The following is a 15,497-nucleotide window of genomic DNA, read 5'->3' as shown; positions in this document are numbered from 1 at the left end:
GACACACAAATCTGGCTTCTCTGGGGTTGGGGGTGGAGGGTCTAGGACAAATAGGGAGGGGAGGGATCAGGAGGCCGAACCGGGCTGCAGGGTAGGGGCGGTGCGGCCGGTGGCTGATGTCCGGGGCCGTCTGGAACTGGGCCCCAGGCTCTCGGCCCCTACGAGCTGAGCCGAGCCGGAGCTGTGCGGTGAATGCAAAGCGCGGGGCGGGTGAGCTCCCAGCCCGGCGCCGCCGACGGCGTCCTCAGCCACAGCCCAATGAGAAGAGAGCAGATAATTTATTCCCTAATACCGGTTCGGGTGCCGGGCGCTGGGGGTGGGGTGCTCTCAGCGCCCGCGCTCCCGCCGGCCGCCCCACCCACCCCGCGCGCACACACACACACACACACACACACGCACATACTGCCCGACAATTAGCGAGCACACCTTGGCCGCGCGGCCTCCGCTGCTTTTGTCTCCCGCCCTGCGGGCTACGCGCCTCCGGCGTCCGGGGCGCCAAGTTGCCGCTCCGCCGCGCTGCTCCGGAATGCGTGCCTCCAGCTGCCGTCGGGGGGGCGTGCAGGGCCGGGTGGGCCGGGGCTCTCCGGCCCCGGGGCTGGGGGGCTGCAAAAGAGAGAAGAAAAGAAAAGTAAGGCAGCTCTGGCCCCCTCTTCCTTTCTTTGTTAGACCCCGAGTGTCTGCGGGCGTGAGCGCGCGCGGGCGTGCACTTGCGTGTGTGTGTGTGTGTGCACACGCGTGTGCGAGTGTGTGCCTGTGTGTGTGGGTCGGGACCGGCCTGGGGCAGGTGGGGACCCAAAGGTGCAAGGCGGCTTTGGCCGAATGAGTGTTGAATCGCGTCCCTATCTTTCTCATTCTGCTCAGAACTCGGGCGTGCGGGCCGGTAGCTGGCTGGCCCTTGCCAGTTGCTCAAAGGACTGAGCTCGGAGTTTGTACCCAAACCCGATGCCACTCACGTCCTGGGCCTAGTGGCCGAGATGGGGGAGGCAGAAGCGCCCGCTGAGGATTTACCCCAACTGCAGGGGGCGCACCGGCTCTGACACCCACGCCGCAACCGGGCCCCACTAAAACCCGAGTGGGAAGTCGCGATGCCCATCGCGAACCCGGGAAGCCGCGAGGCGGTGCCAGTGGCTGCCAGTGGGGCTATGGGGCTAGAGAGGCGCCGGTTCCCTCAAGTTCAGCGCATCGGTTGTCATTTCATACCTTAATGCATATTTATGCCGCACCGAAATAGGCTTCATAATTAACTCCCGGAGTCATCCACAGAGGTTAAAGGGACCCCGAAGATTTGTGCACTGATTGGGTACCCGGCGGTGTGAGCGCGCGCTCCTGTGTGTGCGTGCACCCGTGCGAACCCATTGAGAAGAATAATTATTTTTCTCCGTTGGAAGCTACAGCAGAGAATGAGACAAGGAGGGAAGATAGAGATTGGAGAGGGAGAGAGACAAAGGGAGTGCGAGAGGGGAGACGGCTTAGCATCCGAACTGTGAGTACTGAGCGAAAACAAACAGGCAGAAAGTGCGGCGACCTGCCATCCTCTAGCCAGCCGGACGGGACGGTAGTCACAGGGGGAGGACTCGCCCCTCCGCCTCGGGTTTCAGTGGGGTGCCCTAGGCGCGGCTGGACTCCAGGACGTGGTTTGGGCACTCACCTGAAAGCCAGTGGGCTGCGTCAACCTCCGCCCCGGGTCGGGCAAAGAGGAAGCCTTTGTTCCTGGTAAAGGGTTTTGCAGCTGCTGGGGGTCCGGGTGGGAGGTTGGAATGTACAAGGAAGGTGGCCCTGGCGCCCTCTCCCGAGGGAACCCACCACGAGGAGGGCTCCCCATTTCCTTCACTCTATGGGGTGGCGGGGGGGTGTGGAGCAAAGAGAAGGGGGCTGGAGGTGAGGTGGGAATCAGGACTTTGTGACACCTGTGCCTATGGCCCTGGGAAGAAGAGGTGTCCAGGAGCCCCTGAGCAGCAGTCCTTGGGAGCCCACCCTGGGAGGTTGGGAGAAGCCATTTCTGTGGGCAGAGCCACCAACTCCAGAGGCGAACAGGGTCCCCAAGCATGTGGGGGACAACTGGCTAATCCCTATGAGCATGCCTAAGTCCTTGTGTCCCTGAACCTCCTTTCACCCTTTCTCAGCATCCTGGAGCCCTTTTGATACCCCAGGGCTGGAGGGCAGACAGACTCAGAGACAACCAGCTTTAGAGAGAGTTGCTGCTCCATTTCCTGGAAGCGGGTCCACACCAGATGGCCCCTAGGGAACTCCAGCTGGCCAGCCCCTGACTCTACTGAGCTGGTCGGGAGAGGGCGCCTAGGGGCCCGAGGGAGAACATCCTTGCACATCCACATTCCACAGCCTCAGTCCGGGAATGCCTGTGCCCTGCCCCTTTTGCCCTCTTCCACTTCGACCCCCAAGAATACATTCTTGTGTTCTGATTGCATCAGCGCACCCTCACCTGCCAGGGAGCAACTTAGCTAAACTTAAGCTTGAAGGAAGGATTCAATTGACAAGGGGTCTTGTGCTTCAGGGAGCCTAGGCTGGGTGCCCCTGGGTTTGTAGCTCTGAATGGAGTGGGGGATGGGTGTGGGGGGAGAAGGACTGTCCTCCAACAAGTTCCCCTCCCCCACTCTGGGGCTGTCACAGAGAAAAGAGAACATGAAGGGTAACCTCACACACACACACACAAACACACACACACACACTTTTCTCAGGTGTTATTGACCACCCCTGAGGTTCAAGGTCCCTCTCTCTACCTATTCTCTAGCCCCCAAACCACACAAAGAAGAGAATATCCAGGAACATTTAAGAGTGAGGGGCCACCCTCAGGAAAGCATTGAGGCAGAAGGAGAGAAGACCCCCCCAATAGGGAAGCTCAAGTTTTCTTCAACCCCCTACCCACCCCCCCGCAGGAGCTAGGAGGACTTTGGGTGATGGGGTAGCCCACTGTGCATGAATTAGAACCTAAGACTTAGGAGCCTGTCTCCCTTGCCACTCGCTCCCTGCTTGGTTGGTGTCTGCCCCTGCCTCCAGTCTTGGCACTCCGTGCTTGTGTCCTAAATGAGCGGCTGTCACTAGAGGCCTTCTCTCTGCACCCTTTACCTCTGTCTCCTCCTCTGCTTTAGGCTCAATGACCTGTGTGGGTTGAGAGGCATGAGAACATGTGGGGGGGCGGTCAGCAGGTGCTGGAGCCATTGGATATTCATAACTCGCTCAGGTTGAAATGCGTCTGACTTTGCCAATGACATTATTATTATTACTTTCTTGACCCTTGTGACTGGCTGAGAAGTCAGACCGTGGCCTGGGGCCTGGTGCTTGGGGAGGTGGGTTCTGGCCATAGGCACCTCCCCATGTGCCCTCCTTCTCCCTCCCACAGCCTGGCCTTGGAGCCTAATAGAGATCAGATGCAGCCCTCCAGCATTGTTGTGATGTGTTCTCCTTTGCTTGGGTCTCTCTCTACCTTGATTGTTATAAGCCATTACCAGGTTCCTCTTCTGTCATTTCCCTAGGAGTGCCAGAGACCTCACTGGTCTGGGAGCTGCTTCTGTTTGTTTGGGAAGGCTGGCCGTTGATGCCTCCTGGACAGAGAGCATGCCTCACCTCCTCGCGCTTTTCTGCCCAGTGGAGCAGCGCATGGCTCCAGAGGCTTCTGAGCTGTTGAAAGAGCAGGAAGCTGAGCTGTTCAGGCTTTGGAGTGGACATAGAGGTGCAGGGGGGCGGGGGGGCGAGGATAGCTTAGTGGCTGGGTGGTCTTGGTGGTCTGGGTTGGGTCTGCAGGACCCTGAGGATGGGAGTCTGAGAGATTCACCTGTAATTAATTGTCTTCCGGGCCAGGAACTGCACTCATGGGGGCCTATCCCCACCCAGTTCCAAATCTGGAGCTCTGAGACAGCAGAATGCAACCCTTTGAGGTGCCTTTGAAATTTTCCCAATGCCCCTCACTTTGAAGGTGGGTGGGATCTAGCTGCCCAGTTGTGTCCCCCTACTTGCACTCCACAACCTGTTCCAGCTCCCAGAGAGTATGGGCATGAGGGAGCCCCCAACTGCACACCAAAACCTAACTATGGGAGGACCTGGATCTCGCCCTTGTTTCCAGGTTCCATCATTCATTCATTCATTCATTTCTTCAACATTCACTGAGATCATCAAGCCAACATCTTTAGAAGGATGTGACTTGCTTGCAGAGTGGATGGAGGTAAGAGCCAGGGCCACCTGGTCAGCATCTTGCTAATGTCCCTCTTGACTTTCTTCTTGACAGAAGGAAGTTGGCTAAAGCACTGAAGTCTAGGAAAATCTCTGAGAAGTCTGCTGTGATGTGGGCTCAGGACATTTCCAAGTTGGTGGGAGTTTTAGGTTTTTGCAGGGTTTTGTCGGCTGCTTGTTGTGTGCCTGGTGTAAATCTGTGCACCTGTGTACACAGACAAAGGTGTGAGGCAGGCACCTGCGCTGGAGGCCCCCCGGGGGCCTCTGCCTCTGGGGGCCTTCCCTCCCCAGCATGGGGCTAATGGCTCCTCAGCCCCTTCCCACACTCCTTCTTGCAAATGAGGGCTCTCCTGGCCCCTCCCCAGCTGGAAGCATCTTCAGCCCTTGCGGGAGGCAGTTTGGGGTTCAGCTCTGGTGCACTCTTGACACTTGCAGGGACTCTAGTCACAGGGAATGACTGCAGTCCCCTGTAGATCAGGCTTCCACTTCCAGGCCGGACCAGGGGTTCTCCAACCTGAGCTGGCGTGAAGCAACTTGTCCCTAAAGAAGAGGTGGTGCCTGCTAGCCCGGGAGTGGGCAGGTGTGGGAGGTCTCAGCCCTACTCTTTCTAGCTGTACCCTCGCCTTCCTTCAGGCTCCCCCCTAATGTGCTGAGTCCCTCCACAAGCTTTCCAGTTCCTTCCCAAGTCCTCTCCTTTCTCTCAGGCCTCACTGCCCTTTCTCTAAGAGCCAAAATGCCCTCTCTGCACCGTGATTTTGGAGCCTCAGTTTTCTCGCCTACAAAATGGGCATAATAATAGCATTGGTGCCACTGCACGGGGCTATAACTAATGCAAGCGTGACACAGTCCTCAAAAGAATGGAAATTTTCCTTTCCTGTAGGATTTCTTGTACTTGCCTGTGTGCTATCCCCACCTGTCTCTCCCTCCTCCTTTTCTCTCTTGCTCCCCAAATCTCCCTTGCCTCCCATCCTTCTACTGGCTCTGACCACTGCCTCCCATCCCTGCCCCTCCCCCCGGGGTCTGAGGTCACAGCTCACAGCTCACAGGTGCTGCTGACAACAGCAGCAGGCTCTCCTCAGAGCCCCAAGAATGTGTGGCATCAGGAGGCACGCTGAGAGCCACTGTGGGAAGAATGGGGCCTCTGTCAGGGCCCAGAAGTTTCCTGAATCCTCCCTCAGCTCGGTGAGAGTACCTGAGGGCCAGGTGGGGAGGTGACTACAGGTGTGAGGAGGGCTGCAGGGCCCAGGCCTCCTGAGTGACTGCTGCTTTGCTTCCTCGGCCAGGGAGCCCTGGGGAACAGGAGCAGGGAATGTTCCAGGCCCTGCAGGTGGTCTTCAGATCCAGGGTAGCCCTGAATGGTTCCAATGGGCAGCCACTGCCGGGTGGGCACGTCGTTGCCTGGGTGTAGGGGAAATGCAATATTCTCAAGACTGCCCTACCAGGTTGGCCCTTGGGCTGGTGGGCCAAGGACAAGAAGCCCAGAATGTGTAGTTCTGATAGGCAACCCGGGGGGGGGGGGGGAAAGGTGCACACTGAGTGGAGAGGGGCCTCACTGAGCTTGTCTTGGGGGATGGGGTGTGGGAGAGAAGGGTGAGAGTGTGGGGGAGAAGATCCCCCCAGGTCTGCGGGAGTTGAGAGATGGGGAGCAGGTGGAGGGCGGAACCGCCTGAGGTCTCCTGCCAAATAATTAAACCATAAAAACGCTGAAAGGGAGGGCCGGGGGAAGGAAGGAGAGAAAGGAGACGGGGCGGGCGGCCCGGCACAGCCCCTCCACGCCAGTAGCCCGGCGGGGGCCGTGAGTAATACATGGCTGCCTCAGAGGGAGTGAGATCAAAAGCGAGCAGATACAAGAGGTTTGTGCTTCGCCGACCAGACAGCCAGAGGCTCAATGAGACCTTTGTTACCCGGGCCCAAGTCAGGGTTGAAGGAATACCTGCCCGCCCGCCCTCACGCCGCCCCCGCCGCCGCACGCGGGCTGGGGGAGGAGCGGGTCAGCTGCGAGTCAAGTTGAGTTGGGCCCCGCGAGGGCTCGGCCGGGCCGCGGTGGGCGGAGGAGGCGGGAGGCCTGCCCTCGCGGGGCGGGGCGCCTCCGGGGGTGAGCGCGGGGCTGAGTGGCTGCCTGGAAGGCAGGAAGTGGCTCTGCGGGACAGTGAGAGAGAACGCCTGCGAGAGGGGGCCTCCCTAGGGCCCGCCAGGTGAGCAGCCCTCGGGACTCGGGAGTCCCGAGCTTGACGTCTCTTGGGAGGGGGTCAGGGTGGGTGCGGTGGTGGGAGGTGGTCCAGGGCACCGCACTCCGCCTGGCTTTGTGCAGGGCCGGGGTCTGTGATTGGCGAAGAAGGGTGGTGGTGGGGGGGCCATGGGAGGAGAAGGGAAAGGAAGGAGAACTTGTGGGCTGCCGGCCTTGACCCAGGCTTCAAGTGGGGAGCTGGTCTAGGCCGGCTTTGGCCCTTCCGGTGGGCAGCACTGGGGACTGGAGGGCTGGGGGTGGTGGTTCAGGGGTCCTCTTAGGGTCAGGGAGCCTGCCCTCTGAGGCTCCCCTCTGGCCGGGCTGCTCCTGGCAGAAACAGCTCTTGATCTGTGGCCTCCTGTTGGGGCCTCTCCCGGGAGAGTTCAAGGCTGTTCCTGGCAGTCTCTTGGGAACTCTGCTGAAGAAGTTCGGCTAGCAGGAACCCTTGGAGGCCTCTTGCTCCAGTCCCTGCTGTCCCATCGTGGAAATGGCACTCCCTCCCTCTTGGGCCCCTGAGACCTCCTGCGCTCCAGCCCTGGAGGCAGGTGCCTGTGCACCCTGCCTCATCCCTGCAGGTGTGCGGGTGGGGGATGGGGTGGAATCAAGCCCCAACACCTGTCCCCACCTACCAGCGTGGCTCAGACTGGTAGCCCTCAGCTGATGGGACTTTCAGCTGCAGCCCTTTTTTTGTGCCTCTGCGGAGGCCTGGAGTGGGTGCAGGTGATAACCACCTGGGCCAGCTCCCAACTCCCCCCCTCCACCCCCAACACACGCACACACAAGGCAGGGCTTCCCGAGAAACTTGTAGAAAAGAAGAGACAGACCCTAGGCTCCCTCCTGCCTCTGCTCACACCCTCCTTAGCCCCTCAGCCTAATGGAACTGCCCTAGAAAGGGTTAAGCTTTGTAAAGGAGGGAGTCTAACTTGCTGTAACCTTGAAAAGATCCGGCCTCCTTCTCCAGGGGAGGGGCCAGTTAAGGACCCCGGGCTGGGGCCTAGAAGCTAATTAAAGGAACTGGAGGAGGTCCTTTATGGCCAGGAAGCCACCCCTCCACGAAGCCATTGTGCAGGGGACCTTTGTGGGGCCTGAACTGGAGACTCATTACCGGGATGGCTTTAGTGCTCTGGGGAACGGACAGGTGCTACGGGAGAATGAGCAATGTAACTTGGGGGGTCCAGTGTGGGTGGGGAGGGTGCCCCCAGCTCTCTGTTTCCGTTTGAGACTGCAGCTGCTGGACCCCTCAGCTCTGCTGTGGCCTATGGCTTTTCATTCCTATGTGATTACTGCTCCAAATTCATGTAGGGCTAAAAGCCATGGGCTACAGTGAGGGGCGCACTCCTTCCGCAGCCGAAAGACAAGGTAGGGGAGAGGACGCTCTAGGGGTGGAGACTGTAGACGATTGTAGTGAACCAGGGTCTAGGGTAAGCTGTGTAATCTTAGCCAAGTCACTTCCCCTCTGAACCTGCAGAAAAACTGGGGAGAGTCCCTCTTGAGGAAGGGAACCCTCAGGGTGTGTGTTCAGGTCTCTACTCCATTCTGCCCCTTCCAGTTCTCGAGAGGCCTGACGGCTGCTCTGAGGCTGGGGAGCTGGAGTCTGGGCTGCAGGGTCAGAGACAGGCCGGGTTTCTGTTCCGTCTCTAGCGCACCCTCTGCTGCTTCACCCCTCCCCTCTGCTGCTTCACCCCTCCACTCCGCATTAAGCCCAGAACCCGCAGCAGTCTCCTGTGTAAGGAGACCTGGGGCTTCCCAGCAGCTGAAATGGGTACATTCAGAACAGCCACGAGGGGACAGGAGGCTCCACAGAGTGAACGTGGGCACCCACAGACAGCAGGTGCTGCCTGCGGGTCTGCCACCCACTAGGTGTGTGACCAATACCTGCCCTCCCACTGCTCTCTGCTGGCGCTCAGCTCACCTGGCTCTGCGTAATGCCTGTTGCCATTCCTGCATCATTCCCTACACACAGGGACACACACACTCCTACCCCAGTGAAACCTGCCCTAGGAGACTGCAACAGTGGAGATGAAGCAGGCAGTCAGGAATGGCACCTCAGTGGCCTCCTGGTCTCTCCTGACACCATCTCAGAGTGGCCACCGCAGACTCAGCCTGGGTGCTGTGTGGGCACCAGAAGGCAGGTGCCATGGACTGCTTAGTGCCCTGAATTCCCACAGCCCACAACGTTCATCCTGCCCTTGCTGTGGAAGAGGTATAATTCTAAGCATTTTCCCTGGACTGACTTATCTCCTCCTCATGACAACCACGTCTACTGTTAGCCCATTTTACTATGGCAAGTCTGAGACACATAGGTCCCAAGCTGAGATGGCTGAGATGTCTGATAAGGACAGAGCTGGTTACAGAACCTGTGCTCTTGCCCCATTGTGGGGTGCTGGGAGAGCCAATACAATTGCCCAGAAAAGTGGGTGCTGCAGTACTCCCGTGCAGGGCTCTTTTAAGGTCACCACTGGATGCATGCCCACAGATTGGCCTCGTGGCCCGACTCCAGTCACCCTTTGTGCATCACTGGCTTTGCTTTTCCAGCAGGAGGTGGGTGGGCGGTGATCAAACAATAGGAGAAGCAGAGAAGGACCAGGCCAGCTGGGTTCTTGTTGGAGTGGATCCAGGTCCCTTCTACTCCTGCCAGCTTTGATGGTGGATGGAATAGGGAAAATGAATTGCCAGGGTTTCTTGCTTGCCCTGCTGGCCTCCCTGGCCCTGAGTTGAGAGATGCCTAACACCTTATCCATAAGCTCCAGGCTTGTCTGTGAAGGCGTGCTGTTCCTGATTCTGTCCCCGGGGCCTCTGGGCACCTGATTGGTTTCTCCTAGCTCCCCACTTCCTAATTGCAAAGTCAGGATCTTTTGAAACTAGGTCTTTCCCAGGAATCCTGTGCACTTGGCCCTGGGTTGACCTCACCCTGGGAGAAGGGGGACAGCCGAACCGTTCCCTGAGCCTCCAGCCAGCAAGGCAAGTTTGCAGGGGTTGCTGAGCAAATGTTAGTCCAGTGAACTGTGAGCTGAGAGCGAGGCTGGGCCTAAAGGTAAGTCACAGGGACCCAGCCCACCTTCGCTGCTCACTGCTGGGGGTTACCAAGTTGGAGTTCTTTTCCGCTCTACTTCTTGGCACCTGCTAGTGGGGCAGACCTGGAGAAGATATGCGATTCTGCACTGCACAGTGGTTGTCGAAATGCATTGAATAGGCAATCTGGCCTCACCCCTTCTCTCCTTGGAGGAGTCCCTGATCACAGGCCCTTGTTGGTCCCATCCCCTGCCTGCTGACAGCTGAAATACTCTCGCTGTGGAATGCAGCCTCCCCTGGGAGGACTCGGTGTGAATTCTTGATTTCGGTGAATTTCTCTTAGCACCCGAATCGAGGATCTGGAGTGGAAATCCAGTTTGACTAATAAGTCCTACTCCTTTCTAAGCACAAAAACTACAGGGAAAAAAAAAATCTGTGACCCTTCTGCAGAGAGGGCTGGCCCCAAGATTTGAAGGTCTGATCCTTTTGGTGCCGACCGCTGCTACTGCATGTTGGGTTGGGTTGATGGCCCCTGTCCCACCTGCAATGACTGAGGGTGGACAGAAACTCATTTGAAGATCATTTTGTCCCAGACCACTGGGGACTGCTGGGGTTCCTAGGGCCTTGGAGGGGAAAGGGGGGCTTTGTCTTTCCCCATGGGTGGGCCAGCAGGGACCGAGGGGGTGGCCCCTACCCACCAAGGAGGGTTCCAGTCTGATCTGCAAGCCTGAGGCAGGGCCAAGAAGGAGTTAACCTCCAAGGAGGAGGAGGAGGACTGCAGGCTGGTCCCTAGCTCAAGGCCAGTGCCCAGCCTGGCTACTGCCAACTCTGGGAAGAAGTACTGGGATCTGTAGTCTGTGCCACCACCCAGCCCCGGCCTGCCTGTTTATCAACACCCGCCTGATAGACTACAGTTCCCAGCAACCTGCGGGGGCTCCACTGGAGGGGGGAGGGGAAGGGGTGGGTGTGAGGATTTCGTTGGCAGCAGGGGAGGGGGAGGAGGTGTGGGGAGCACAGCCCAATTCACCCCCTTCCTTTTTAATTCTTTCTCCTGGTGTGTCTGCTCCACCGCCTGAGCTAATCCCCCAAATCCGGTCTCCTAAGCCGCAGCTGCTTCCCTGCGTGGTGATGAATGGCTCTGGGAGGGAAGGTGAATTCATATTTTAATTACTGAAGCTGCGGTGCTTTGGGTCTGGGGGCGGGGGCAGGGGGCTTCAGCATTGTCCTGGCCTTGCCCCTCCTCCCCGGGTCACTTCCCTCTTGCCCTCTACCTGAGGGGGATGGTGAAGGCGTGTTAGTGTGTTTGTTGCGGGCAGGAATTGTTATTGGAGTGTCTGCTTTTGCCTGGGGAGGTGGTAGGGAGGGGGGGCCCGTCTTTTGTTTGTCTGTGGGGTTTTGGCTTGTCCCAGTGCTAGGGAGTAGTCTCCAGCCCCACCATCCCACCACTATGAAGGACACTGTATTGTAGGTGTGAGCTGCAAGCCCAGGGCAGGGTACCGACTTTTCCCCATTGCAGGGCTCCCCCCCCCCCCCCCCCCGCATGTCATTTCTGACCCACCGCCCCATTTCTGTCCGTGATGCTAGGATCAGAGAACCCCCAGAGAGAGGGTAAACACCCTGCTGGGGGCGGCTAGGAGACTTTGGATACCCAGGAGGACCGATGTTCTGGCTTCATCGCTTCTGCTCAGCTCCCTCCCAACTGACCTGGCAGACCCCTGGCCGTCTTGCTCCTAGCTGGAGCTCAGTCAGTGCCAACAGTTCGAGGCACCTTCAGCCTGCTGTTGGGGTTGTGGGAGGCTGGTCCGACATCTACCCCCTCACCTTCTACTCTGGGTTCCTGGGGGCAGGTTTTCCATTCCTGAGCTACCTCCCCTCTCCCCTGCCTCCCCACACACTCAGAACTAAGTGTCTGAAACTGGGGGTGGGAGAGGAGTTCCATCCAGAGCATGGAGAATTACGGAGTGTTCCTAGGCTCTTGTCAAGACACCTGACCCCCACCCCCCAGCCATAAGTGAAAGACACAGCTGGGGAGGATCACCTGGCCTGGCTTCTCCAGGGAGCAGCTGGTGCTGGAGTGGGCTGCCAAAGTGGGGGTCGGGGGAATTGGCAGGGAAGGGAGTGGCAAGCAAAGCAGAGACCACAACTCTGCAAAGAGGCGGGGAGTTGGTATACAGCGGGGGTAGGACTGAAGGTGGACAGCTGGTGGGGGATTGGTCTCTGCATAGTGTGCCGTCCACAGAGTTCAGGCTACCAGTGAGCTTGCAGGTACCCTCTCAGGCCCTGGGAGACATGGAAGACCCCACCGGACAGGCTAAGATCCAAGAAGAATCCCTAGGCCCTCATTAGAGTCTGCCTTGGAGGTGGGCACTGTGGAACTCCAGCACAGGAAGCAGCTGTTGGAGCCAGGTCAGCCCAGCTCCCGCAGGTCCTGTTCCCATCCCCTATACCTCTGCATTCCTTACAGAAGTGGGCTGGTCCCTGCTCGCCCAACAACTCTAGGGAAGAGCTATCACATTTTTATTTTTTATTTTTTTTAAGATTTATTTATTTTTATTACAAAGTCAGATATACAGAGAGGAGGAGAGACAGAGAGGATCTTCTATCCGATGATTCACTCCCCAAGTGAGCGCAACCGCCGGTACTGTGCCAATCCGAAGCCGGGAACCAGGAACCTTTTCCAGGTCTCCCACGCGGGTGCAGGGTCCCAAAGCTTTGGGCCGTCCTCGACTGCTTTCCCAGGCCACAAGCAGGGAGCTGGAAGGGAAGTGGAGCTGCCAGGATTAGAACCGGCACCCATGTGGGATCCTGGAGCGTTCAAGGCAAGGACTTTAGCCGCTAGGCCACGCTGCCAGGCCCGAGCTATCACATTTTTAAAAAGAGATTTTGGAAGACGAAGTTAGAGGGAGAGACCAAGATCTTCCATCTACTGGTTCACTACTCACATGGCCACAGTGGCTAGAGCTGCGCATGTCCAAAGCCAGGGCTTCTTCAGGGTCTCCCTTGTGAGTGCAGGAGCCTAAGCACTTGCGCCATCTGTTTTCTAAGGCTGTCAGCTAGGAGCTGGTTTGGAAATGGAGCAGCCAGAACTCGGACTGGTGTCCTTGTGGGATGCCTGGTGCTGAAGACGGTGGCTTTACCTGCTGAGCAACAAGTTTTGAAGGAAGAACAGGCTTTAGAGGGGAAGAGGGGTGAACAGACAAGACCCCACACCCTGGGCTCAAGGGACCACTGGCTGGCTTTTTTCCTTGCAAGTCCTTCTCCCGTGGCCATGGGAGTGCTTTGTTGGTTATATCCTTGCTATATGTGAGGGAAGTATAAACATCACAGTCACTGATCACAGTGGAGCCGACTTGCAGCCCCAGGGCCCTTTCCATCTCTTCCCTTTGGGGACTGTTAAACTTTGACTTATCTCCCCCTGGCATACCAAATTGAGGAAGACCCAGAGTGGTGGAATCACTTGCCCAGGGTGACAGCACACCAGTGTCCAAGCCAAGAATAGCACCCAGGCCCCCTAAGTCCCAGTTTGGATCTCTGATTCTCTTTAGGTTTGTTACAATAGCTACGATGGATGGATGTAGAAATATAGCAGTTGTGTCTTGGCATTGCGCTCCCTGCTCACTATATACTCTGCCAGAGTGGATGTGTAAGTGGTGTTGGAGAGGGGGTTATTAAGTCACAGCTTACCTACTGCTGACTCAGGCTGGGCCTCCTGCCCACCCAAGCAGCCACTGGGAATGCCTGGCACCTATTAATTACAGCTATTAGATGTATTACCAGGACATCGAGGTCATGAGGGAGGGGAGAATGCTTCCAGAACCAGCTCCTGAGTGGTACTGTGAGCACCAAGCAAATATGTCCCCTCGGGGGGGGGGGGCAAGCAAGGTTGGCCAGACCTGGGGGAATGTCCCCATGGCCATGCCTTCCTTAGCAATGCAGGTGTTCCCCGGTGGGGGACCCAGGACACCCTGGAGGAAGGAGGTACCCTACACTCCAAACCCGTCCAGTCTGGCTCTGTGTCCCCCTCTTTCCCCTTGGCATTTGGGCTTTGCCTTCCTGCTTGCCCTGTGTCTCCTAAAGAGAGACCAGACCCAGGATATGGGTCTAACCTAGGCATGCTCCACAGCGGGCTCAGTCAGAGCAAGGACACAGGGCAGATCCGAGCATCCTGCAGATGGGCAAGGCTGGGGTCCACTCAGCCAGGGCCTGCAGCGAGCACAGCTTGCACACCAAGAGAGCTGTCTGCCTGAGTCCCCCAACCCACCTTCCCCCTGAGAGTGAATGCTCCCCAACTTGTGGAGATGTGCCCAACTGGAGCAAATCCAGCTACTCCTGCATACTTACCTTGGTGACCAGAAACAACTGTCTTCACACTTTTGTACTTCCCTCCCCGCCCCCTTTGCCCTGCACAGATGGTAAATAAAACAGCCTGTTGGCTCGCGAGCTCTCCGCTGTCTGTTTTCTTCTTGACCAGCATGGGGTTTTGTGTTGCTGTGGGCACTTGAATGTGATGTGATGCGTCCTGCTCTCTGTAGATTCTCTAAGGAAGCCAGACAATGGGGGCACTGAGGGGAAGGAGGGGTGCTTGCCTGGCCAAGTTCCAGATGGCAGAGGAAGGGCTGTGCTGAAAGAGTTTCTTCAAGCCTCCTACATTTGGATCCTTTCATGTGGAACCCCTGAAACCTGCTGGAGGTGGCACGAGCCAGAGCTGGGAGCTTCCTGGTGTCCAGCCACGGGTGTGATGAGGCAGAGGGGGCAGTCCCTGCTGGGCTTTTCTCTTGTTCACACTGGTCTCCCCGTTGAGGAGTGAAAGCAGCTTGCATGGATCAGGAGGTTTCAAAGCTGCTGTTGTCTAGTGGACAGTGTACAAGGCAGCAAGGCGCTGCAGCAGCCTCGGGGGTGGGAGGGCCACTGGGTGGACCCCTTCACCGCAGCACTGCTTCTCTGTCCCCCTGCCTTCTTCCACCCTCTTTTCTGCCTGCAGGTCTTCACTGAGTATCCCCAGCCTGGCCTAGGGCATGCCCCAGTTCACCTTCGCTTGTTTCTGTGGCTTCCATGGCTTCTGCAAGATGAAGAGGAAGAAGGAGGAAGTTCATAGAGAACGGGAAACGGTGGTATGAGCAAAACCAGGGACCCCTGTTTGCCCCTCAGCAAGCCTGAGGCCAGGGGCTGCAGCTGCTGACTGGGGCTCGGTGAGCACCTTGGCTTGCACAGAGCCCCACTCCTGTTGGCACAGCGTGGCTCCACCCTGAGGGCCCTGAGACTCCTGGCCCCCAGGACCACCCTGAGCCACACCTCCTGTGTGGGCTTGCATCCCTGAGAGCTGCCTGGAAGAGGCCTAGGTGTACAAGGGGACTTCAGGACCTGCTGCTCACCTTGAAGACTGCACCACCTCAAGGGAGAGCCCCTGCAGTGAAACTTCCCTCTGATGTGCTCCATCAAGAACTGGCTGCCCTGGCAGAGTGGCCTTGACCCTGGGGAAGGCCTCACCACCTATCACCCCAGGATGGGTTCTTTCAAGAAATGAGGCAGGAGTGTAGTGGGCAGAGCAGTGCCCCTTCCCCACCCCACTCCCCATTGTGTAGGTAGAACCAGCCCCCAGATGGCCAGCCAGGGAGGCAGGGAGCAGCAGGTGCATGGCTTGTCTCTTGCCAGTCCTACTGCTCCACACACCAGAAAGTTTTTCTTCCAGTTGTGGCCCTGATGCTGTAGCTCCATGGTTGTGTGCACCCTGGCTGCCACACAGAGCCAAGGCCCTGGCTCCCCTCCTCAGGGACGGTCTCCTAGGGGACACACTGTGGAGCCATTTTCTGGAGGCAGCCATGCCACTCCCTTTATTCTGCAGCTCCCTGCCTCACTTTCTCATGCCCACCTCACCGTCCCAGCAGCCTTCCAGCTCCTGGTCCTGCCACAGTCCATTTCCTGTAGGAAGGAAGTGACAGGGAAAGCGTTTCTTTCCCTCCTCTCTCCTTCCATCCTCCCATTTTGCTAGAACTTAACCTTTTGTCCCTGTGCCTGGACCTGCTGGCAAAGGCCTGTGGCTTTAGCTGCTATCTTCCTTCCAGGGACATACAAG

At 57.9% G+C, this 15,497-nt stretch overlaps 1 protein-coding gene across 3 annotated transcripts; it reads left to right on the top strand.

Annotated features, from left to right (window-relative positions):
• The first annotated feature begins 5,961 nt into the window (after nucleotides 1–5,961).
• On the top strand, nucleotides 5,962–14,792 carry BLACAT1 (BLACAT1 overlapping LEMD1 locus). 3 transcript variants are annotated; one of them, XM_058669088.1, is made up of 2 exons: nucleotides 5,962–6,380; nucleotides 14,406–14,792. In XM_058669088.1, exon 2 carries the CDS (start codon nucleotides 14,440–14,442, stop codon nucleotides 14,539–14,541), a length of 102 nt encoding a protein of 33 aa, XP_058525071.1. In that variant the 5' UTR covers nucleotides 5,962–6,380; nucleotides 14,406–14,439; the 3' UTR covers nucleotides 14,542–14,792. The 3 variants fall into 3 exon arrangements, with proteins under 3 accessions (XP_058525071.1, XP_058525070.1, XP_058525072.1); XM_058669087.1 differs by lacking the exon at nucleotides 5,962–6,380 and adding an exon at nucleotides 8,754–9,446; XM_058669089.1 differs by lacking the exon at nucleotides 5,962–6,380 and adding an exon at nucleotides 10,123–10,574.
• Nucleotides 14,793–15,497: the final 705 nt, after the last annotated feature.

Source organism: Ochotona princeps, chromosome 10 (genome assembly GCF_030435755.1).
Source record: "Ochotona princeps isolate mOchPri1 chromosome 10, mOchPri1.hap1, whole genome shotgun sequence".
In the NCBI taxonomy this organism is placed as follows: domain Eukaryota; kingdom Metazoa; phylum Chordata; class Mammalia; order Lagomorpha; family Ochotonidae; genus Ochotona; species Ochotona princeps.
The sequence above is the reverse complement of the archived record's forward strand: the minus strand, read 5'-3'. Positions and strand labels throughout refer to the sequence as shown.